The 25,663-nt window shown below is 50.0% G+C and overlaps 1 protein-coding gene across 2 annotated transcripts in view; it reads left to right on the plus strand.

Moving 5' to 3' along the window:
• Positions 1-25,663, plus strand: part of LOC119970664 (ufm1-specific protease 2-like) — a 100,461-nt gene that overhangs the window by 2,013 nt on the left and 72,785 nt on the right. The window contains exons 1-2 of one of the 2 annotated variants that reach the window (XM_038805648.1): positions 1,022-1,075; positions 20,986-21,064. In XM_038805648.1, coding sequence (XP_038661576.1) covers positions 1,070-1,075; positions 20,986-21,064 — 85 coding nt within the window. In that variant the 5' untranslated portion in view covers positions 1,022-1,069. Of the gene's footprint in view, positions 1-1,021; positions 1,076-20,985; positions 21,065-25,663 lie in introns of those variants that run through there. The other variant, XM_038805649.1, reaches the window with a different exon arrangement.

The raw sequence follows: 25,663 nt of genomic DNA on the forward strand, positions 1-25,663 counted from the left end.
CCCCAGGTATCAGGAAACTCGTTTGTGGAGGAATTGCCGTATGCGGGCAGGGAAGGGAAACTGTGGGGGCCATTATGGGCGACTGTTGGAGGAGGTATGCTCACTCCTGGACGAGTCAAAGACAAAAATGTGAGGAGCAACTAGGCATAGAGATAGAGGGAGGACTCTGGATCGAAACGCTGCACAGGGCGAACTCCACCTCCACATGCACAGTGTTGAGCTTAATGCAACTAAAGGTGGTGCACAGAGCATACCTAACCAGAACCCAAATGAGCACGTTCTTCCCGGAGGTGGAGGACAAATGCTAACGGTGCCAGGGAGGCCCAGCCAACCACACCCACATGTTCTGGGTATGCCCCAGACTTATCGGATACTGGACAACCTTCTTTGAGGTCATTACCAGAGTTGTGGAAGTGAGGGTGGACACATGCCCAAAAGTGGCAGTCTTCAGCCCCCCAGCGATTCTCCGACCAGCAGGGGGTCAGAGAGTCCCACCCCTCATTTTAATACTCCATCCAACTGATTGCCCTCTGCCTTAACCTGTCAATACCTCTTTACATTCTCTTTGTGTCCTCCTAACATTTTATCGTCAAGAAACTTGGATACGTAATGCTCTGTCTCGTCATCTATGTAATGAATATAGAATTTAAATAGCTACAACCCTAGCACTGATCTTTGCGACAATCCACTCGCCACAGCCTCTCAACAAGAAAATGGCTCTTTAACCCAAGTCTCTGCTTCGTACCCATTAACTGATCCTCAATCCATGTTGAAATTTCACCCCCAACTCCATGAACCTTGTGTATTAACATCTTCAGGATCTATATTTCACCACCAAACCACTGACCCTATTATTGCCTGTCTTTATTGGCTCCGGAATTAGATTGTGTCAGGTTACTGATTGGTCAGAACTGACCCCATTATTGTTGTCCCTGACAAAGATGTATGCATGGTAACTGTGAATGGTTACTGTGGTAACCAAGCATGTGATTCTTATACCTGGCCAATTGGAGCAGAGAGAATCGAAAGGCTTTGGTGCAGGCCTTTGGATTGTGAACAGGAACAAAACATGGCGGTGAGTCTCAAAAATCATAAAACAACACAGCAGGGCTAATGTGAAGGTTAAGGCCCAGGAATACGACAATGGACATGGATGTGGCTAGTTTAAGAATGTGTCCTTATAAATTAACTCTGTTAGCGCTGGACATGATATAAAGATGGGCAATGAGTGTTGTCACAAAAGGAGCCACATATTGCTCTGGAAATGTGTGAAAAAGTGCACATTTGTCAATTTGCTTTGGAATGGCAAAGTTACACGCATCCCAAACAGCAGTAAAGTTTTTATTGTCCTCAGGAATTATTTAAGGTATTTATTTAAGGTAAAGAGACAGACAAAGCGTGCAACCAAAATCACAGATGTTGTACCCCAGAACCCAGATGTCCTGTGAGCAATACCACAAGAGACTAGATAGTTGGAAGACAATAGCCCAAATTTTCCAATTGCTGGATTATCAGAGATGGAGCGTACATTAGAAGATGAGCCTGAAGACCCTGCGGAAGCTGAGACGCATTGATCACGGCAGTAATTGCCCATTAAGTTTAAATTTCCAGTTGGTTCCATGTTGCCCCAGTCTCTCAGTAAATACCTTTGACCCAAAGCTCAGGACAGATTTTTTTGCCCCCTTTATTCTTTGATTGGAGAACAGGTATCTTTGGCAGGGCCGACATTTGTTTCCCATCCATAAATTCCTTGAACCGTTGCAAGACATACTAGAGCATTTCAGAGGACAGTCTCTAGTCAACCACATTGAGAGTCTGGAGTCACATGTGGATCAAACCCAGTAAGGATGGTAGGTTTCCTTCCCTAAAGGACATTACTGAACCAGGCAGGTTTTATGATAATCACGATTGTGTCAAGGTCCAGGTTTTTTTTAAAAAATTAAACTCCACCAGTTGCCATGGTGGGATTTGAATCCATGTCCCCGATATTAGCCCGGGCTTCTGCATTACTACTCTTGTGACATTACCAGTACCCGATCATTTTGTATCTGCATATTTACCCAGGAAATGTATAGTTCAATAACTGAATACCTAATTCAGTGGTTAGCCAGAATAACTTGACAGAATATCCCCAACGTCCAACACCCCCCTAACCAACTGATTTTATATACCAAACCGCTTCTCCCCCCCCCCCCCCCCCCCCCCCAACCACCTGACTATCTTCTTGACCTCTCAGCTACCCCTCCGACTAAACCCAACTAACCCTTGGCCATCTGGCTACCTGACCAACCAGACCCAAACCCGACACGAACCGAACCTGTCTACAGCTCCCAACCATAGCCAGCTACCTCCAAACCCTCCCTCTCCCCTAACCATTTAACCAGACCTGACTGACAAACCACACACACACACGCAACTGCACCCCCCCCCCCCCCACCACACTACACCCTACCCCCCTGACCAGACCCAACTTCACACACAGCCAACTACCCTTTCCGTACCCGCTCATCCATTCTTAGCCATCCTCTGAAATAGCCTCAGCAAGCTGCTCAGTTCAAGGGCAATTCGGGATAGGCAACAGATGCTGAACTCACCAGCAAAGGCATTTTTTTTTAAAAAGAGTTAACCACATTGCTATAGATCTAGAGTCACATGTAAGTCAAACCAGGTAAGGACAGCAGATACTTTCCCTAATGTGGTGGTATGGATATGAGCACTGCCATTGGTGCAGAGCACTGGCTTCCCATTGGCTCTGGCTGGTCATGTGCCTCTCGTCCGATTGGTTGGAACTAGTCATGTGACTTCTCTCCAATTGGTCGAGCGGCAAGTAGGCCTCGCCTCCGAGGTGGGGTATAAGTACCCAGAGTTCCCGGCGGTCAGCCATTCTCTGTAGTCAACCACCAGGCTAACAACTAGCTGATTAAAGCCACAGTTCGGACCTGAGGGCGCGATTCTCCGCCCCCCACGACGGGTCGGAGAATAGCAGGAGGGCCTTCCCAACATTTTTCCCGACCTCCCGCTATTCTCCCCCCCCCCCCCCCCCACGGCCGCCCCACGACACGAATCGCTGCTCGCCATTTTTTTACGGCGAGCAGCGATTCTCCCCTATCCGATGGGCCGATTTCCCAGGCCTTTACGGCCGTTTTCACGAACTCCAACACACCTGCTCTCACAGTTCGTGAAAACGGCCGCAAAGTGCCGTTCTCAAGAACTATGGCACCGATTTCACGGCCGCACCACAGCCGTGCCAACGGTGGCATGGGCCCGCGATCGGTGGGCACCGATTGCGGGCAGCGGGTCCGAACCCCGCGCACTCTTTGTTCCCCCGCCGCCCTGCTGGATCAGCCCGCGGGGCGGCTGAGGGGCATAATGGCCCGCGCATGCGCGGGTTTCACGCATATGCGTGATGACGTCATCCGCACATGCGCGGGTTGGAGCCGTCCAATCCGCGCATGCGTGGCTGACGTCATCGTGCGCGTCAGCCGCCGTTACCCTTGGCGCGCGGGCTTAGCGAAGTTTGCTAAGCCTGCGATGCCGAGGTTCACGGGGCCCCGCTGCTAGCCCCGACCGGGGAGCAGAATCGGGTCCCGGGAGGGGGCGCGGAGGCTGCCGTGAAACACGGCCAGTTTCACGGCAGCCTTCACGACTCTCCGCATTTGCGGAGAATCGCGCCCTAAATGTGTCTTGAGTCGAATTGATGGCACATCAATTTAATCAGCTAGAATTTTGGAATGGAGTTTCACATCAAGCCTGACTGCCTCCGCACCAGCCCACATGCTGCAAATGCGTCTGCAATTTTTAAACACTGGCAGGCATGTTTTAATAGCTACCTGACGACTGCAGCTGGCAAGCCCACCAAGGAGCAGAAACTCCATATCCTCCACTCATGCGTGGGCACATCGGTCTACGCAATGATCGAGGACGAAGGCGACTTTGATGCGGCCATGGAGATTCTCAAAGGACACTTTCTCCGGCTGGTCAACAAAGTATACGCACGGCATCTCCTGACGACCAGACAACAGTTCCCTGGTGAGTCCCTCGACGAGTTTTACCAGGCCCTCGCAGCTCTAGGGAGAACGTGCGCATGTAACTTCTAATCAGAGACGCTTACGTTGCTGGCGTGCAGTCTCCTTCTATCCGCCAACGATTGCTAGAGAAGAACACCCTCAGCCTAGCTGAGGCACGGACTCTGGCAACCTCCCTGGAGGTTTCTGACCTGAACGCCCGCGCATACGCCCCCGGCCGCGCAGCAACCCCCTGGACTTCATGGCACTCGCCACCCCCGTCCTCGGTGGACCCCGACCTCCTCCCCCAAGCCTGCGCCGTGGGTCGCTCCGACAAACTAGCGAGGCCCCGTTGCTATTTCTGTGGCCTCTCAAAGCACCCCCGCCCTTGCTGCCCGGCCCGCTCCGCTCTGTGTAAGAGCTGCGGGAAGAAGGGCCACTACGCGGTGGTCTGCCAGACCAAGTCAGTCGCTGCTGTCCCGCGCAGCGACCACGGATCGCCCCCCCCCCCCCCCCCCCAGGCCCCCCCAGGGCCCCACGCCGCGCACCAACCTCTCCAGCCCGCCTCCCGGCTCCCGCAACGGCCCCATGGTCCTCCTGACCTGCGCCCCCAACTGCCCCGACCGGCCCGCGGACGCCGCTGACACTGCCCCCAGCTGCCATGAGGCTCCCACGGGCACCGCCATCTGGGCCCCGGACGACATGTTCGGGCCATGGCCGCTGCCATCTTGGGGCCCCAGCTCAACGTGCAGGTCTTGGGCGCCGCCATCTTGGGCCAACTCGGAAGGCCCTGCAAGTGACTACTCTGCCACTGAGGAGGATCTGGAACTCTCACCACGACTGGCTTCCATCAAGCTCGACCAGTCGCGACCACGCACACTCGTCAAGACTACAACAACGGTTCAGCTCAACGGATACAAAAGAAGGTGCCTGCTGGACTCCGGGAGCAAGGAAAGTTTCGTCCACCCCGATACGGTAAGATGCTGCGCGCTCCCCATCCACCCAGTTAAACATAAAATTGAATTGACCTCAGGTTCGCATTTAGTCCAAATCACCGGGTGCTGCATAGCGGACCTCACAGTCCAGGGGAGGGTTTTCAAAAATTTCAAACTCCTCATTCTCCCCCGTCTATGCGCTCCGGCACTCTTGGGCCTGGACTTCCAGTGCAACCTGCAGAGCTTGACCTTTCAATTCGGCGGCCCTATTCCTCCACTTACTGTTTGCAGCCTCGCGTCCCTCAAAGTGGACCCCCTCTTCCTTGTTTGCTACTCTCACCCCAGATTGTAAACCTGTCGCCACTCAGAGCAGACGATACAGTGCCCAGGACCGGACCTTCATCGGGTCCGAGGTCCAGAGGCTCCTTATGGAAGGAGTGATCGAGGCCAGCAACAGTCCCTGGCGAGCCCAAGTGCTGGTGGTTAGGACTGGGGAGAAAAACCGGATGGTCATCGATTACAGTCAGACCATCAACAGGTTTACCCATCTGGACGCGTATCCTCTCCCCCGTATTTCCGACCTGGTTAACAGGATCGCGAAGTACAAAGTTTTCTCCACGGTGGACCTTACGTCCGCCTACCACCAGCTCCCCCTCCGCGCGAGTGAACGCAAGTACACCGCGTTTGAGGCAGATGGGCGCCTCTACCACTTCCTCAGGGTTCCATTCGGTGTCACAAATGGAGCCTCGGTCTTCCAACAGGAGATGGACCGAATGGTCGACAAGCACGGTTTACGGGCCACCTTCCCGTATCTCGATAATGTCACCATCTGCGGCCACGACCAGCAGGACCACGACATCAACCTCCAAAAATTCCTCCGAACTGCAAAACTCCTTAATTTAACTTACAATAAGGATAAGTGCGTGTTTAGCACCGACCGTCTAGCCATCCTTGGCTACGTAGTGCGTAACGGAGTGATAGGCCCCGATCCCGAACGCATGCACCCCCTGATGGAACTTCCCCACCCCAACTCCCTCAAATCCCTCAAACGCTGCCTGGGCTTCTTCTCATACTCCGCCCAGTGGGTCCCCAACTACGCCGACAAAGCCCGCCCCCTCATCCAGTCCACCTCCTTTCCCATGTCGATGGAGGCCCGCCAGGCCTTTAGCCGCATCAAAGCGGATATCGCAAAGGCCACGATGCATGCTATCGACGAGTCCCTCCCATTCCAGGTCGAGAGCAACGCGTCTGACGTAGCTCTGGCGACTACCCTGAACCAAGCGGGCAGACCCGTGGCCTTCTTTTCACGAACCCTCCACGCTTCCGAAATCCGCCACTCCTCAGTGGAAAAGGAAGCCCAGGCCATAGTTGAAGCTTTGCGATACTGGGGGCACTATCTGACCGGCAGGAGGTTTACCCTCCTCACAGACCAACAGTCAGTAGCCTTCATGTTCTATAATGCACAGAGGGGCAAGATCAAGAACGACAAGATCTTGCGGTGGCGGATCGAGTTGTCCACGCACAACTATGATATCTTGTATCGCCCTGGGAAGCTCAACGAGCCTTCCGATGCCCTATCCCGCGGTACCTGCGCCAGCGCGCAGATTGACCGCCTCCGCTCCCTCCACATGGACCTCTGCCATCCAGGGGTCACCTGTTTTTACCATTTTATTAAGACCCGCAACCTGCCCTACTCCATTGAGGAAGTCAGGACTCTCACCAGGGACTGCCACGTCTGCGCCGAGTGCAAACCGCACTTCTACCGCCCCGACCGAGCGCATCTGATCTAAGACATCCCGCCCCTTTGAACGTCTCAGTATAGAGTTCAAGGGACCCCTCCCCTCCAACAACCATACCACTTATTTCTTGAGTGTTATCCACGGATACTCTCAATTCCCTTTTGCCATTCCCTGTCCCGACATGACCACAACAACCATCATAAAGGCCCTCCTATCCATCTTCTCCCTGTTCGGTTACCCCGCGTACATCCACAGCGACCGGGGGTCCTCCTTTATGAGTGATGAACTGCGTCAGTTCCTGCTCAGCAGGGACATCGCCTCTAGCAGGACGACCAGTTATAACCCCCGGGGTAATGGTCAGGTCGAGCGGGAGAATGGCACCATTTGGAAGACCATCCTGCTGGCCCTACGGTCCAGAGATCTCCCTATTCCCCGTTGGCAAGAAGTCATTCCCGACGCCCTGCATTCAATCCGGTCTCTCCTCTGTACTACCACTAATCAAACACCTCATGCCCGTCTTCTTGTTTTCCCCAGGAAGTCGTCCTCAGGATCCCCTCTCCGGACCTGGCTGGCCACCCACCGGCCCATCTTGTTCCGGAAGCATGTGCAGGTGCACAAGTCCAACCCGTTGGTTGAGCGAGTCCAGTTACTCCACGCTAACCCGCAATATGCGTACGTGGAGTATACCGACGGTCGGCAGGATACGGTCTCCCTCCGGGACCTGGCACCCGCCGGCGTGCGGCCTTCTCCCCCTACACCAACACCTCCCCCCCAACCCCAATTCCCCCCAGCGCCCCCCCATGCCCCCATGACCCAGCGCATATGCCCCTTCTTCCCCGATTACAGCGTCTCCACCACCGGCCCGGGGTACGGAGACACATCTATGATCAACGCTCCCGGAGGCAAGGACAACCATCGGCCCGACCTCACCGGCTCCACTGCGATGGTCCTCCAGAACACCACGGGCACCCGACAGGCTGATCATCTCCATCTGATGCGGCCATGGGACTTTTTTGGGACATTTTTGTGTTATTCTGTTGTTATTAGTAGTAGTAGTATTGTTTTGCCACGAGCCAGTGGGCAGCTCACCCCTATCAATTATCGCTGCTCATACCATCAGTCCTCGGACCCCCCCCTTCTTTCTCCACAAGGGGTGAATGTGGTGGTATGGATATGAGCACTGCCATTGGTGCAGAGCACTGGCTTCCCATTGGCTCTGGCTGGTCATGTGCCTCTCATCCGATTGGTTGGGACTAGTCATGTGACTGCTCTCCAATTTGTCGAGAGGCAAGTAGGCCCCGCCTCCGAGGTGGGGTATTAGTACCCAGAGTTCCCGGCAGTCGGCCATTCTCTGTAGTCGACCACCGGGCTAACAACTAGCTGATTAAAGCCACAGTTCGGATCCTAAATGTGTCTTGAGTCGAATTGATGGTACATCACCTAAGGACATTAGTGAACCAGATGGGTTATTACAATAATAGTTTTACAGTCATTAATAGACTTTTAATTCAAATTTTTTATTGAGTTTGTAAACTTTAGGATCGGCCATGGTGGAATTTGAACCCGGTCCCCTTCACATTATCCAGGGTTCCTGGGATACAAGTTTAGTGACAATACCACTATACCACCACCACCATAACTGCTAGCATGAAAAGGGGGCTTGTCCTATCATTCTCTTGACTCTCCTATGCACACTGGATGGACCCTGGAGAGGCCATCTGATCCATTTCTTTATCAGCCAGAATTGGAAGATGCGGCTGAAAATTAATAATATTGTCAGGAAGGAGCAAATTTTTGTGGGGAGCAGCAGCAATGTGCAAAGAATTGCAGCTGACTGGTAGATCTTGGCCATTGCTCAATGATGTCTGTGTACTTTATAGTTCAAATCTAGTCAGGTAATCAGTGAAGCATATTCAGAGCAGCAGCACAAGAATCTGTCATTCTGCCTCAAGTCAGCTCTCCTACTCAATTAGATCATGGCTGGTCTGTGTGTCAACTCCATCTATTTAGGACACTAAGACATAGGAGCAGAGTAGGCCATTCGGCCCATCGTGCCTGCTCCACCATTCAATGAGATCATGGCTGATCTGATATAATCCACAACTTAATTTTCCCATTTTATCCCCATAACCCTTGATGATTAAAAATCTGCATCTCAGCCTTGAACAAACATACCTAACGATGCAGCCTCTACAGCCCTCTGCAGTAAAGAATTCCACAGATTCACTACCCTCTGAGAGAAGAAATTCCTCCTCATCTCTGTCTTAAATGGGTGACCCCTTACTCTGAGATTCAGCCCTCTGGTCTTAGATTCTCTCAAAGGGAAAACTTCTCAGCATCTACCTTGTCAAACCCCCTGATAATCCTATGGGTGGAATTCTCTGCTCCCCACGTGGCGTGAGAGAATCGTGGGAGGGCCTCCCAACATTTTCTACGCCCCCCCACCCGGCGCCCCCGTGATTCCCCCCCCCCCTCGGAAAAATCGTCGGCGAACGCCGATTCTCCGAGCCCGATGGGCCGAGCGAGCGGCCGGCCCTTCACGCCCGTTTCACCATGGCAGCAACCACACCTGGTCGCTGCATTCGTGAAATGGGCGCCGGATGCCCGTTTGGGGCATCCAGGGGCCCGATTCGGATGGGAGCACCGTGACTGTGCTCCGGAGGGGACAGGCCCGTGATCGGTGCTCACCGATCGTCGGGCCTGCGTCCAAAGCGGACGCACTCTTTCCCCTCCGCCACCCGTAAAGATCAAGCCGCCACGTCTTGCCAGGCTGCGGTGGAGAAATACGGCACCGTGAATGCGCAGGTTTGCGTCATCTGCCCGCTGATGTCATCCGCGCATGCGCGGGTTCCTGTGCATGCACGGATGACATCCGCGAAGCGCCTTTCGGGCGTCATTTCCGGCGGCCGGGAACGATGGGGGCCCGCTCCTAGCCCACCGGGTGGGGATGAATTAGGTGCGGGGAGCGGGCCCTGAGGCCGTCGTGAACCTCGGCCGAGTTCACGACGGTCCGCGATTTTTGTGGCCGGCGGAGAATACCGCCCTATATGTCTCAATAAGGGTTTCGCACAGGGCTAAATCACTGGCTTTGAAAGCAGACCAAGGCAGGCCAGCAGCACAGTTCAATTCCCGTACCAGCCTCCCCGAACAGGCACTGGGATGTGGCGACTAGGGGCTTTTCACAGTATCCTCATTTGAAGCCTACTTGTGACAATAAGCGATTTTCATTTCATTTCATAAGGTCGCCTCTCATTCTTCTAACCTCCAATGAGTACAGACCCAACCTACTTAACCTCACCTCACAAGAAAATCCCTCCAAGAAGAGTGCTAGAGATAAACCAGGAAATTACAGACCAATGAGTCTCATGTCAGTGGTAGGGAAACAATTGGAGACAATTCTGAAGGAGAGAATTAATTTCCACGTGTTGATTAGGGGTAGTCAAAGAACAAAGAAAATTACAGCACAGGAACGGGCCCTTCGGCTCTCCCAGCCTGCGCCGATCCAGATCCTTTATCTAAACCTATTGCCTATTTTCCAAGGTCTACTTCCCTCTGTTCCCGCCCATTCATATACCTGTCTAGATGCCTCTTAAATGATGCTATCGTGCCCGCCTCTACCATCTCCGCTGGTAAAGCGTTCCAGGCACCCACCACCCTCTGCGTAAAAAGCTTTCCACGCACATCTCCCTTAAACTTTCCCCCTCTCACCTTGACATTGTGACCCCTTGTAACTGACACCCCCACTCTTGGGAAAAGCTTGTTGCTATCCACCCTGTCCATACCTCTCATAATTTTGTAGACCTCAATCAGGTCCCCCCTCAACCTCCATCTTTCCAACGAAAACAATCATAATCTACTCAACCTTTCTTCATAGCTAGCACCCTCCACACAAGGCAACATCCTGGTGAACCTCCTCTGCACCCTCTCCAAGGCATCCACATCCTTCTGGTAATGTGGCGACCAGAACTGCACGCAGTATTCCAAATGTGGCCGAACCAAAGTCCTATACAACTGTAACATGACCTGCCAACTCTTGTATTCCATACCCCGGCCGATGAAGGCAAGCATGCTGTATGCCTTCTTGACCACTCTAACAACCTGCGTTGCCATCTTCAGGGTACAATGGACCTGAACTCCCAGATCTCTCTGCACATCAATTTTCCCCAAGACCCTTCCATTGACCATATAGTCCGCTCTTGAATTTGATCTTCCAAAATGCATCACCTCGCATTTGCCTGGATTGAACTCCATCTGCCATTTCTCTGCCCAACTCTCCAATCTATCTATATTTTGTTGTATTCTCTGACAGTCCTCCTCACTATCTGCAACTCCACCAATCTTAGTATCATCTGCAAACTTGCTAATCAGACCACCTATACTTTCCTCCAGGTCATTTATGTAGATCACAAACAACAGTGGTCCGAGCACGGATCCCTGTGGAACACCACTAGTCACCCTTCTCCATTTTGAGACACTCCCTTCCACCACTACTCTCTGTCTCCTGTTGCCCAGCCGGTTCTTTATCCATCTAGCTAGTACACCCTGAACCCCATACGACTTCACTTTTTCCATCAACCTGCCATGGGAAACCTTATCAAACGCTTTCCTGAAGTCCATGTATACGACATCTACAGCCCTTCCCTCATCAATTAACTTTGTCACTTCCTCAAAGAATTCTATTATGTTTGTAAGACATGACCTTCCCTGCACAAAACCATGCTGCCTATCACTGATAAGTCTATTTTCTTCCAGGTGTGAATAGATCCTATCCCTCAGTATCTTCTCCAACAGTTTGCCTACCACTGACGTCAAGCTCACAGGTCTATAATTTCCTGGATTATCCCTGCTACCCTTCTTAAACAAAGGGACAACATTAGCAATTCTCCAGCCCTCCGGGACTTCACCCGTGCTCAAGGATGCTGCAAAGATATCTGTTAAGGCCACAGCTATTTCGACCCTCGCTTCCCTCAGTAACCTGGGATATATCCCATCCGGTCCTGGGGACTTGTCCACCTTAATGTCTTTTAGAATACCCAAAACTTCCCCCTTCCATATGACAACTTGACCGAGAGTATTTAAACATCCAACCCTAGCCTCAACATCCGTCTTGCCCCTTTCCTTTGTGAATACCGATGCAAAGTACTCATTAAGAATCTCACCCATTTCCTCTGAGTCCACGCATAAATTCCCCCTTTTGTCTTTAAGTGGGCCAATCCTTTCTCTAGTTACCCTCTTGCTCCTTACATACGAATAAAATGCTTTGGGATTTTCCTTAACCCTGTTAGCCAAAGATATTTCATGACCCCTTTTAGCCCTCTTTATTGCGCGTTTGAGATTCGTCCTACTTTCCCGATATTCCTCCAAAGCTTCATCAGTTTTGAGTTGCCTCGATCCTATGTATGCTTCCTTTTTCATCTTAGCTAGTCTCACAATTCCACCCGTCATCCATGGTTCCCTAATCTTGCCATTTATATCTTTCATTTTCACAGGAACATGTCTGTCCTGCACTCTAATCACCCTTTCCTTAACAGACTTCCACATTTCAAATGTGGATTTACCCTTAAACAGCTGCTCCCAATCCACATTCCCTAGCTCCTGCCGAATTTTGTTATACTCTGCCTTTCCCCAATTTAGTACTCTTCCTTTCGGACCCCTCTTGTCCTTGTCCATGAGTGTTCTAAAACTTACGGAATTGTGATCGCTATTCCCAAAGTAATCACCGACTGAAACATCAGCCACCTGGCCGGGATCATTCCCCAATACCAGGTCCAGTATGGCTCCTTCCCGAGTTGGACTATTTACATACTGCTGTAAAAAACTCTCCTGGATGCTCCTTACAAACTCTGCTCCATCTATGCCTCCAACACTACACGAATCCCATTCAATGTTGGGAAGTTAAAATCTCCCATCACAACCACCCTATTGCTCCTTTGCCAGAGGGAATCATGCTTCACAAATTGGATTGATTTTTTTGATGAAGTGACAAGTGTGTGAAGGAAGTGCAATTGATGTCGTTTATAAAGATTTTAACAAAGCCTTTGACAAGGTCTAACATGAGAGACCGATTGATAAGATTGAAACACATGCGGCTGGATTCTCCAATTTCCAAGTTATGACCGGAGGCTGATATGATCGGAGGTCGTAGTACACATAAGTACTAATGACATAGGCAGGAAGAGTGATGAGGTCCTGCAGAAGGAGTTCAGAGTTAGACAGTAAGCTAAAAAGCAGGACCTCTGAGATTGTAATCTCAGGATTACTCCCTGTGCCACGTGCCAGTGAGGCTAGAAATAGGAGGATAGAGCAGCTAAACACGTGGCTAAACTGGTGGTGTAGGAGGGAGGGTTTCAGATATTTGGACCATATGGATCTCATCCGGGGCAGGTGGGACCTGTACAAGAAGGACGGGTTGCATCTAAACTGGAGGGGCACCGATATCCTGGCTGGGAGGATTGCTGGATTCACACGGGAGGATTTAAACTAGTATGGCAGGGGAGTGGGAACCTGAGCGTGAGCTTAGAAGGTGTAATAACTGAAGGGGAAATAGAGAACCAAAATAAAAGAACAAATCACCCTCAGGCAGAGCAAAAAAGGTGACAAGTGTGAGAAGGGAGGTGGCCAATGCAGGATTGAAGGTGTTGTACCTAAATGCGCACAGTATACGGAACAAGGTAAATCAGCTTGTTGCGCACATTGAAATTGGCCGGTACAATGTTGTGGGCATCACACAAATGTGGCTGCAAGGGGATCAGGGCTGGGATCTAAATACCCAAGGATACGTGTCCTATCGAAAGGACAGGCTGATGGGAAAAGGGGGCGGGGTTGCATTGTTAGTAATGAATGAAGTTAAATCGATAGTAAGGAGCAATGTAGGATCAGAAGGCATAGAATATCTGTGGGTAGAGTTGAGCAATCGCAAAGGTAAAACGGCCCTGATGGGTGTTATGGACAGGCCCCCTAGCAGTAATCAGGAGGTGGGGCAGAAAATAAATCAGGAGATAGAAAATGCATGTAAAAAAGGCAATATTACAATAATCACAGGGGGCTTCAATATGCAAGTGGACTGGGAAAATCAGGTTGGTAGTGGATCCCAAGAAAAGGAATTTTTGCTATGTCTAAGAGATTTTTTTTTGGAGCAGCTTGTGACAGACCCTACGAGGGAACAGGCAATTCTGGATTTGGTGAGATGTATGTGGTGACTTGATTAGGGAACTTAAGGTGAAGGAATCCTCAGGGAGCCGTGACCTCAATATGATAGAATTTACTCTGCAGTTTGAGAGGGAGAAGCTGGAATCAGATGTAACGGTATTATAATTAAATAAGAGTAACTACAAAGACATGAGGGAGGAGCTGCCCAGAGTTGATTGGAGAAGGAGCCTAGCAGGGAAGACAGTGGAACAGCAATGGCAGGGGTTTTTGGGGGGTTATTAGGGAGGCACAACAAAAATTCATCCCAAGGAGGAGGAAATATGCTAAGGGGAGGACAAGGCATCCATGGCTGACGAGGGAAGTCAAGGACACCATAAAAGCTAAAGAAAAAGCATTCAAAGTGGTGAGGACAGTAAGAAGTCTTACAACACCCGGTTAAAGTCCACCAGATTTGGTTCAAATCACTAGCTTTCGGAGCACAGCTCTTTCCTCAGGTAAATGGGAAACTCAACAGTGCTCCGAAAGCCAGTGATTTGCAACAAACCTGTTGGACTTTAACCTGGTGTTGTAAGACTTCTTACTGTGCTCACCCCAGTCCAATGCCAACATCTCCACAAAGTGGTGAGGATTAGTGGGAAGCCAGAGGATTGGAAAGCCTTTAAAAGCGAGCAGAGGATAATCAAAAAAGCAACAAGAGAGGAGACTATGAAGTATGAGTGAAAGTTAGCTAGTAATATAAAGGAAGATAGGAAGAGGTTTTTGTCAATATATTAAAGGTAAGAGAGAGAGGATATCTCCAAAAATAGATATTGGACCACTGGAAAATGTGGCTGGAAAAGTAATAATAGGAAACAAAGAAATGGCAGACGAACTGAATAGTTACTTTGCATCAGTCTTCACGGTAGAAGACACCAGTGGGATGCCAGAGCTCCAGGAGAACAGGGAGGCAGAGGTGAGTGCAGTGACCATCACTAAGGAGAAGGTGCTGGAGAAACTGAAAGGCCTGAAGGTAGATAAATCATCTGGATCGATGGACTACACCCCAGGGTTCTAAAAGAAATAGCTCAGGAGTTTGTGGAGGCATTGGTGATGATCTTTCAGGAATCACTGGAGGCAGGAAGAGCCCCCGATGACTGGAAAGTGGCTAATGTAACACCACTGTTTAAGAAGGGAGGAAGGCAGCACTGCATGTACATACACAAACAGCTCTGCATGTACATACACAAACAGCACTGCATGTACATACACAAACAGCACTGCATGTGCATACACAAACAGCTCTGCATGTGCATACACAAACAGCTCTGCATGTGCATACACAAACAGCTCTGCAGGTACATACACAAACAGCACTGCATGTGCATACACAAACAGCACTGCATGTGCATACACAAACAGCTCTGCATGTACATACACAAACAGCACTGCATGTGCATACACAAACAGCTCTGCATGTACATACACAAACAGCACTGCATGTGCATACACAAACAGCTCTGCATGTACATACACAAACAGCTCTGCATGTACATACACAAACAGCACTGCATGTGCATACACAAACAGCTCTGCATGTACATACACAAACAGCTCTGCATGTACACATACAGACAGCACTGCATGTACACATACAAACAGCACTGCATGTACATATACAAACAGCACTGCATGTACACACACAAACAGCATTGCATGTACATATACAAACAGCACTGCATGTACACATACAAACAGCACTGCATGTACATATACAAACAGCACTGCATGTACAAATACAAACAGCACTGCATGTACATACACAAACAGCACTGCATGCACACATACAAACAGCACTGCATGTACACATACAAACAGCACTGCATGTACATATACAAACAGCACTGCATGTACACATACAAACAGCACTGCATGTGCACATACAAACAGCACTGCATGTACACACACAAACAGCACTGCATGTACACACACAAACAGCACTGCATGTACACATACAAACAGCACTGCATGTACATATACAAACAGCACTGCATGGACAAATACAAACAGCACTGCATGTACACACACAAACAGCACTGCATGTACATAAACAAACAGCACTGCATGTACATATACAAACAGCACTGCATGTACATATATAAACAGCACTGCATGTACACATACAAACAGCACTGCATGTACATAAACAAACAGCATGGCATGTACATATACAAACAGCACTGCATGTACATATACAAACAGCACTGCATGTACACATACAAACAGCACTGCATGTGCACATACAAACAGCACTGCATGTACACACACAAACAGCACTGCATGTACACTCACAAACAGCACTGCATGTACACATACAAACAGCACTGCATGTATATATACAAACAGCACTGCATGGACAAATACAAACAGCACTGCATGTACACACACAAACAGCACTGCATGTACATATGCAAACAGCACTGCATGTACAAATACAAACAGCACTGCATGTACACACACAAACAGCACTGCATGTACAAATGCAAACAGCACTGCATGTACAAATACAAACAGCACCGCATGTACACACACAAACAGCACCGCATGTACATAAACAAACAGCACTGCATGTACAAATGCAAACAGCACTGCATGTACAAATACAAACAGCACCGCATGTACACATACAAACAGCACTGCATGTACACACACAAACAGCACTGCATGTACACACACAAACAGCACTGCATGTACACATACAAACAGCACTGCATGTACATATACAAACAGCACTGCATGGACAAATACAAACAGCACTGCATGTACACACACAAACAGCATTGCATGTACATATGCAAACAGCACTGCATGTACAAATACAAACAGCACTGCATGTACACACACAAACAGCACTGCATGTACAAATGCAAACAGCACTGCATGTACAAATACAAACAGCACCGCATGTACACACACAAACAGCACCGCATGTACATAAACAAACAGCACTGCATGTACATATACAAACAGCACTGCATGTACATATATAAACAGCACTGCATGTACACATACAAACAGCACTGCATGTACATAAACAAACAGCACGGCATGTACATATACAAACAGCACTGCATGTACATATACAAACAGCACTGCATGTACACATACAAACAGCACTGCATGTACATATACAAACAGCACTGCATGTACATAAACAAACAGCACGGCATGTACACCTGACTTCGATCAGTTCGCCTGACTTCGATTATTGGTAAGATTTTAGAGTTCATTATTAAAGATGAGATTGCGGAGTACTTGGAAGTGCATGATAAAATAGAACTGAGTCAGCATGGCTTCCTCAAGGGGAGGTCATGTCTGACAAATCTGTTAGAGTTCTTTGAGGAAGTAACAAGGAAATTAGACAAAGGAGAACCAGTCGACGTGATTTATTTAGATTTCCAGAAGGCCTTTGACAAGGTGCTGCATAGGAGACTGTCAAATAAGTTAAGAGCCCATGGTGTTAAGGGTAAGATCCTGGCATGGATAGAGGATTGGCTGACTGGTAGAAGGCAGAGAGTGGGGATAAAAGGGTCTTTTTCAGGATGGCAGCCGGTGACTAGTGGTGTGCCTCTGTGGTCGGTGCTGGGACCACAACTTTTCACAATATACATTAATGATCTGGAGGAAGGAACTAAAGGTACGGTTGCTAAGTTTGCAGATGATACAACGATCTGTAGAGGGGTAGGTAGTATTGAGGAAGCAGGCAGGCTTCAGAAGGACTTGGACAGGCTAGGAGAGTGGGCAACGAAGTGGCAGATGAAATACAGTGTGGAAATGTGTGAGGTTATGCATTTTGGAAGGAGGAATGGAGGCATAGACCATTTCCTAAATGGGGAAATGCTTAGGAAATCAGATGCACAAAGGAACTTGGGAGTCCTTGTTCACAATTCTCTTAAGGTTAACGTGCAGGTTCAGTCGGCAGTTAGGAAAGCAAATGCAATGATCGCATTAATGTCGAGAGGTCTAGAATACAAGACCAGGGATGTACTTCTGAGGCTGTATAAGGCTCTGGTCAGACCCCATTTGGAGTATTGTGAACAGTTTTGGGATCCGTATCTAAGTAAGGATGTGCTGGCCTTGGAAAGGGTCCAGAGGAGTTTCACAATAATGATCCCTGGAATTAAGTGCTTATCATATGAGGGACAATTGAGGACTCTGGGCCTGTACACGTTCGAGTTTAGAAGGATGATTGGGGATCTTATTGAAACGTACAGGATGCTGAGTGGCACCGATCCTCCGACTGGTGAGGGGTTAGCAGCTGCGCCATATATATTGCCCGGCCTCCGCGACAAAAACAGCCAGAGAATTGCCAGGTCCGTGGCCGCACATGAGCACAGCAACGACCTGCAGCGGTCACGTCGTATAACATGGCGCCAGCCGTGCGCGGACCTGACCTGCCAGGTAGTGCCCCACTGGACATGCCCTGTCCACCCCCTGGCCACCCCCCCACCAGTCCCTCTGGCCCTCACCGAAACCCCCCTGGCCAGCAACACGGATCCCGCCCGACTATGGCTGAGCTGGACACAGCCCGCAGCCGGCATCCAGGGTTCTCGACTGCTGAGACCACACATCCCCCACGAGGTCGGGAACTCGGCCCATCGGAGCATTTGGGGAGGGACTCGGGTGACTCGGGTCCTGAGGCTGTCCCAATGGTGTGCTGCGCACTCCTTGATGACGCCATTTTGGAGTGGCGGAGCGTCCGAAAACAGGCCCCGCCAGCAATTCCGTCGTGAAAAGGGATTCTCCGCCCGATCGGCGATTATAAAATCGGCGTTGGGGAACAGAGAATCCCATCCATTGAATTCAAAGAAACTTGTCAAGATGTATCTGAATCTGGCTTAGTAATGGGCCACAAAGGGTTGTGGTAGAAGGCTGGGTGAGTAACTGGAGGCTGGTGTGCAATGGCGTATCACAGGGTTCAGTGCTGGGTCCCTTATTGTTTTTTTATATATATAAATGACATAGGTGGGAATGTGGGGGGGAATGATAAGTAAGTTAGTGGACGATACAAAGATTGGTAGGGTGGTTAACAGTGAAGAAGAGGGTGGTAGGTTACAGGAAGATATTGATGGATTGGTCAGATGGGCAGAGCAGTAACAGGTGGTATTTAACCCAATAAGTGCGAGGTGATGCTCTTTGGAAAAGAAACAGGATGAGGGAGTGTGTAATGAATGACAGGACACTAAGAAGCTCAGAGTAACAGATGGATCTTGGGGGACTTGTTCACAGATCCCTGAAGGCTGCAGAGCAGGTGAATAGGGTGGTTAAGAAGGCACATAGGACACTTGGCTTTATCAGTCATGGCATAGAATATAAGAGCAAGAAGGTTATGATGGAGCTATACAGAACGTTGGTTAAGCCACAGCTGGAGTACGATGTGCAGTTCTGGTCACCTCACTATAGGAAGGAGGTGATTGCACTGGAGGAGGTACAGGGGAGATTCATCAGGATGTTGCCTGGGGTGGAGCATCTGAGCTATGAGGAAAGACTGGATAGGGCAGCACGGTAGCATGGTGGTTAGCATAAATGCTTCACAGCTCCAGGGTCCCAGGTTCGATTCCCGGCTGGGTCACTGTCTGTGCGGAGTCTGCACGTCCTCCCCGTGTGTGCGTGGGTTTCCTCCAGGTGCTCCGGTTTCCTCCCACAGTCCAAAGATGTGCGGGTTAGGTGGATTGGCCATGCTAAATTGCCCGTAGTGTCCTAAAAAAAGTAAGGTTAAGGGGGGGGTTGTTGGGTTACGGGTATAGGGTGGATACGTGGGTTTGAGTAGGGTGATCATTGCTCGGCACATCAGGGGGCCGAAGGGCCTGTTCTGTGCTGTACTGTTCTATGTTCTATGTTCTAGGCTTGGATTGTTTTCTTTGAAGCAGAGTAGGCTGAGGGGGGATATGATTAATAAGTTTATTAGGGGTTTGGGCAGGGTAAATAGGAAGCAGCTGTTCCCCTTGGTTGGGAGAGTCAAATGCAAGGGGGCATTGTTTCATGGTGAGGGGCAGGAGATTCCGAGGGGATTTGAGAAAATATCTTTTCACTCAGAAGGTGGTGAGAATCTGGAATGCGCTGCCCGGGAATGTAGTAGAGGCTTGAAACCTCGCAACCTGTAAAAGGCACTTTGATTTACTCTTGAAACACTATCAAATTCAATTATATGGGACAAGTGGTATCATTGCAAGATTAGGTAGTTATTGTTGGTTCAGACTTGATGGGCTGAAGGGCCTTTTCTATGCTGTATGACTCTTTGACTCCATTCCCAGGATCAACCTAGTGAATTTTCTCTCAACTGCCTTCAATGCCAGTATATCTTTCCTGAGATAAGGGGGCTTAAACTGTTCACAGTATTCCAGATGAACACAAAAAGGGAGGTGAGAGCGTTTGCCCTTGACATCAAGGCAACATTTGACCACATTTGGCTTCAAGGCTCCCTGGCCAAATTGAAGTCAATGGAAATCAGGGGAAAACACCTCATGTTTGGAATCATGTCTGGCACAAAGGAAGAAGATTGTGCTTGCTAGAAGTCAATCATCAAATCAGTCCCAGGATATCATTGCAGGGGTTCCTCAGGGTAATGTCCAAGGAATAACCATCTTCACTGCATCTCAATTACCTTCCCTCCATCATCAGGTCAGAAGTGAGGATATTTGCTGAAGATTTCACAATGTTCAGCACCATTCACAATTTCCCAGCTGCTGCAGAGGTCTCTGTGCAAAAATATGAAAATTCTGTGATTCTGTGAAGGGTAAACCCAATCATCACGTCCTGACGCACAAGGGCATTACCATCACCACACAAATTCTATGGTCACAAGCTCACCTCCTGGCTCACCAAGGCCTGTCCACCATCTGCAAGGCTCAAGTCAGGGGCTTGATGGAATACTCTCCACTTTCATGTGATGAGTGCAGCTCCAACACTCAGAAATCTCCACTTCATCCGGGGCAAAGCAGTCCACTTCTTTGGCACCCAATCAACTGAAACATTCACTCCCTCCAACACCAACATCCAGTTGCAGCAGCGTGTGCACTACAATCAAGATGCACTGCTGAAACTCCCCAGTGTTCCTCCAATCTGCAGATTTAAAACAGTAGACAGATAAATAATTACTTTATTTCGATCAATCTATTTCAGCTGCCATCTGATAAAGAATATTTATTGTTTCGAATAAAGGGAGGAATTGGGTTGGAAGGGTCCCTCAGCAAAATAGACGGTGAGTAAATTACTGATTATATACATCCACAATATTTAAATTGACCTGTTTTACATTTTCAAAAGGGATTTTCCCATCATTGAATAATTGGAATTGTTGACACCTCTTAATCAAGAAGATCTTGTGTGCTAAAATTCTACAATAGAAGGTTATTATTTTCAACTCAGACTATTATTGTATGTTCTGGGGGAAACTGGGGCCTGATTCTCCGTTCCTGAGACTAAGGGCTGGATTATCCGATTTTGAGATTATTTCCGGAGGATGCGTCTGGCCCAGTTGGATGCTAGCAGCCACGCTACCTGCTGATACGGACGCATGTGTGGCCATGACCGGGTCCATGGCCACGCATGCATACGGCGACGGCATGTGGCAGCTGCGCCATACAACATGCCGCCGGCCGCAGCGGACCCGGCCTGCCAAAAACTGCCTCCCTGTGAGACGGCAACCCTGCCCTGGGCCTCGGCCAGCACCTGCACAGAATGCCCCAGGCCTTCGACATGCTGATCCATAGCCGAAGCCGCCGCCTACAATGCCTCCACCGCGAATGCCGCCTGTGCGGTGTTGGCCTGGGTAGCACACATGGTTCGCACCACCTCCTGCTCCTGCACACAATTGGTCGCCTCCATCTGCAGATGCTGGATGCTCGCCGACAACCCCTCATGTAACCCCTGGTTCAGTGACTGCATCTCCACAATCGATGGAACTGTCTGTTCAAGAAGCCCGAAACTCGTCTGGGTGGCAGCTCGTTCCTGGGGTCAGCCTGTCCTCAGACCGTCCAGCCCCTCAGGTGTTCTTACCTCCACCTGCTGTACCGGATCAGCTGTGTGGCGCACACCGGATAGTGTCCAGGAGCCTCTTCACTTAAGTGCCCAACTGAAGTAAGTGTCTCAGGGATGGTGGAGGGTGTTGGAGTCAGCTGTGATGGGAAGTCATTGTCATCCTCAGACCCGGGCTCAGAGGTGTCCTTCGTCTCGGGACGAGGGCTGCCATCCGAGCTGCTCTCACCGTCAGTGTTCGGCTCACGGGGGGGGCTCCAGCTGTGACACCGGCTAGGGGCAGGGGACACCAGATGGACCTGCTGCATCACATGCAATACACAAGACGAGACGCATGATTAGACTGCAGGCCTGAGGCCAGTGGGGGTAGTGGGGGTGAGGGTATGGGCGGGGTGAGGGTGGTGGTGAGGGTGGAGTTAGGGTTAGGGATAGGGTTGTCACGGGAGCTGCAGCTCAGATGGGTCTCACTTCCGCGCCCGCAGCCGAACTCCACCTCGGCGACCTCCCTTTCCTCCAGACCATCGACCACGTACAGGGGCCACTGCTCTGCCATGGTCAGGGGCCGCAGGTCCAGCGGTTATCCTCCAGTTTTCTCCCGCTCCCAGAGGTTATGACCCACCTTTTCCTCTGGGGGGAGGTAAAGAGAAAACAATGCATTAGACAGTCCAACGCATGGGCACCCGGCCACGATGGTCAGTATGGGTACTGGCATGTGGTGCAGTTTGGGGTTCGGCCGCCCTCCGTGTTTTGGGGTGAATTGTGGGGGGGGGGGGGGGATTAGGATCACGGGTGTGTGGGTACGAGGGTTAATGCCAGGAGCAAAGTGGAAAAGGGGCTGGTTTAGCTCACAAGGCTAAATCGCTGGCTTTTAAAGCAGACCAAGCAGGCCAGCAGCACGGTTCGATTCCCGTACCAGCCTCCCCGGACAGGCGCCGGAATGTGGCGACTAGGGGCTTTTCACAGTAACTTCATTGAAGCCTACTCGTGACAATAAGCGATTTTCATTTTCATTTCAAATGATTGTGTTCCAAGTGGCGCCGGTGCTAGCAAAATCGATCCAGGTGCAGCGCCATGTTTGCTGTTGTGGAAATCCTCGAATCCCGTGCGGGCATCAACACTTAGGGCTGGATTCTCCGGTTTTGAGGCTATGTCCGGAGCAGGTGTCTAGTCTTATGACCAATAAGTCGGCGCCCCCACACCGATGCTCCACCCGGTGGGGGACTAGCAGCCGTGCCATGTAAATCGGCTTTACCTGCGGATACGGACGGAGAATTGTGCTGACCAGCGCGGTCGCAACGTACAACATTTGATTTGATTTGATTGATATTTATTGTCACATGTACCAAAGTACAGTGAGAAGTATTTTTCTGCGGCCAAGGGAACGTACACAGTAGGTACATAGTAGACAAAAGAATAATCAACAAAGTACATTGACAATAAGACCATAGGAGCAGAATTAGGCCACTCGGCCCATCGAGTCTGCTCTGCCATTCAATCATGGCTAATATTTTTCTCATCCCCATTCTCCTGCCTTCTTCCCATAACCCCTGATCCCCTTATTAGTCAAGAACCTATCTATCTCTGTCTTAAAGACGCTCAGTGATTTGGCCTCCAGAGCTTCCTGCGGCAAAGAGTTCCACAGATTCACCATCCTCTGGCTGAAGAAATTCCTCCTCATCTGTGTTTTAAAGGATCGTTCCTTTAGTCTGAGATTGTGTCCTCTGCTTCTACACAATGGTACATCAACAAATAGAGATTGGTTACAGTGCGGAACAAGGGCCAAACAAGAGCAGCATAGAGCATCGTGAATAGTGTTCCTACAGGGAACATATCAGTCCAAGGGAGAGTCATTGAGTCTAGTAGCTATAGGGAAGAAACTGTTCCTATGTCTGGATGTGCGGGTCTTCAGCCTTCTGTATATTCTGCCTGGTGGAAGGGTCTGGAAGAGGGCAAAGCCTGGGTGAGGGGTTTCTGATAATGCTGTCTGCCTTCCTGAGGCAGTGAGAGGTGTAGACAGAATCAATGTGGGGGTGGCAAGCTTGTGTGATGAGTTGGGCTGAGTTCACCACAGTCTGCAGTTTCTTGCGATCTTGGGCCGAGCAGTCGCCATACCAGGCTGTGATGCAGCCGGATAGGATGCTCTCTATCGCACATCTGTAGAAGTTTGTGAGAGCCGATGCAGACATGCCGAATTTCTTCAGCTTCCAGAGGAAGTAGAGACGTTTTTGGGCTTTCTTGACTGTTGCATCAATGTGGCGCCATCTGCACGTTGACACGGCCTGCCAGAAAGTGCCCCCTTGCAACGCCCCTCATCATCCCGGGACCACCCCACACCAGTCCCTCCAGCCCTCGCCGAAGCCCCCCCCCCCCCCCCCCCCCCCCGGCCAGCAGAACGGCACCCCCCCCTACCCTCCCACCCCCCAAACCCCACACCCCCGGACTGTGGCCGCACTGGACAGTCTGCAGTCGGCATGCGAGGTTGATGAAAACTCAGAGCCAAATCATCCACGCCCACGGGAAGTCAGCCCATCGAGGGCGGAGTATCGGGGGAGGTCTTCAGGTGACGTGCTGAGACCATTCCGATGGCGTGCGGCGTACTCAGCGATGAAACCGTTTTGGAGGGGCGGAGCGTCCGAAAAACTGCGCCGCCCCCGATTTAGCCGTCAAAACGGATTCTCCGGCCGATCGCCGAATGCAATTTCGGTGTCAGCAATCAAAGAAGCCAGCCCTTCGTCTCAGGACTGGAGAATCCAACTGTCATATTTCAAAAAATCAGAAATGCCACTTACATTGTTATAAAAGGATGATATGAACATGAACAAGAATGATCATATTTAGGAGTGATCACATGGCCAGTCAAGCCTGCTCCACCATTCAATATGATCAGGGCTGATGTTGGATTTCAACTCCATTTTCCCATCCATTCCTCAGATCCCTTAATTCCCCCAAGAACCCAAAATCTATATAGTCAAGTCTTAAATGTATTCAATGATGGTTTAATATCATTCGAGGTAATGGGTAGCCCTTTTACAACATAGATGAGGAGAATCCCTTTCTCTAAGATGGTTGTGAAACTTCAGAACTCTATTCCTGAAAAGGTGGTGGAAGCAGGGTTTTTTTAAATGAATTTTATTACAAACATTTATCAAAACAGGTTACAGCAAATAAACACCCCAGGAAACATACTTCCCAGCAATCAACTGCAGTCTGTACAGATTTTTCCCCTTTTTCACTCTCCCCCTTCACCTCCCTCCACCACCCTCCTGTGACAAACAGGTCCTCAAACACAGTCACAAACATCCCACACCTTTTCTCTAAACCCCCTGCAGAACCCCTTAACTCATACTTTATCTTCTCCAACCGCAGGAAGTCGTACAGGTCACCCAACCAAACGGGTGGCGATGCCAACTGCCACTCCAGTAAAATTCGCCATCGTGCAATCAGGGAGGCTAAGGCCACATCAACGGCTTTCCTCCTCTCCATGAGCTCCGGCTTCTCTGAAACCCCAAATATCGCCACCAAAAGGACTTCCTCCTCCACTGTCCTGGCTAAGACCATGAACACTCCCGCCCAAAATCTTCCCAATTTTTTGCAACCCCGAAAACATGTGCGTGTGATTCGCTGGCCCCCGCCCACACCTCTCACACCCATCTGCTACCCACTGAAACATAAGAACATAAAAACTAGGAGCAGGAGTAGGCCATCTGGCCCCTCGAGCCTGCTCCGCCATTCAATGAGATCATGGCTGATCTTTTGTGGACTCAGCTCCACTTTCCGGCCCGAACACCATAACCCTTAATCCCTTTATTCTTCAAAAACTATC

This window comes from Scyliorhinus canicula, chromosome 8 (assembly GCF_902713615.1).
Source record: "Scyliorhinus canicula chromosome 8, sScyCan1.1, whole genome shotgun sequence".
Taxonomy (NCBI): Eukaryota; Metazoa; Chordata; class Chondrichthyes; order Carcharhiniformes; family Scyliorhinidae; genus Scyliorhinus; species Scyliorhinus canicula.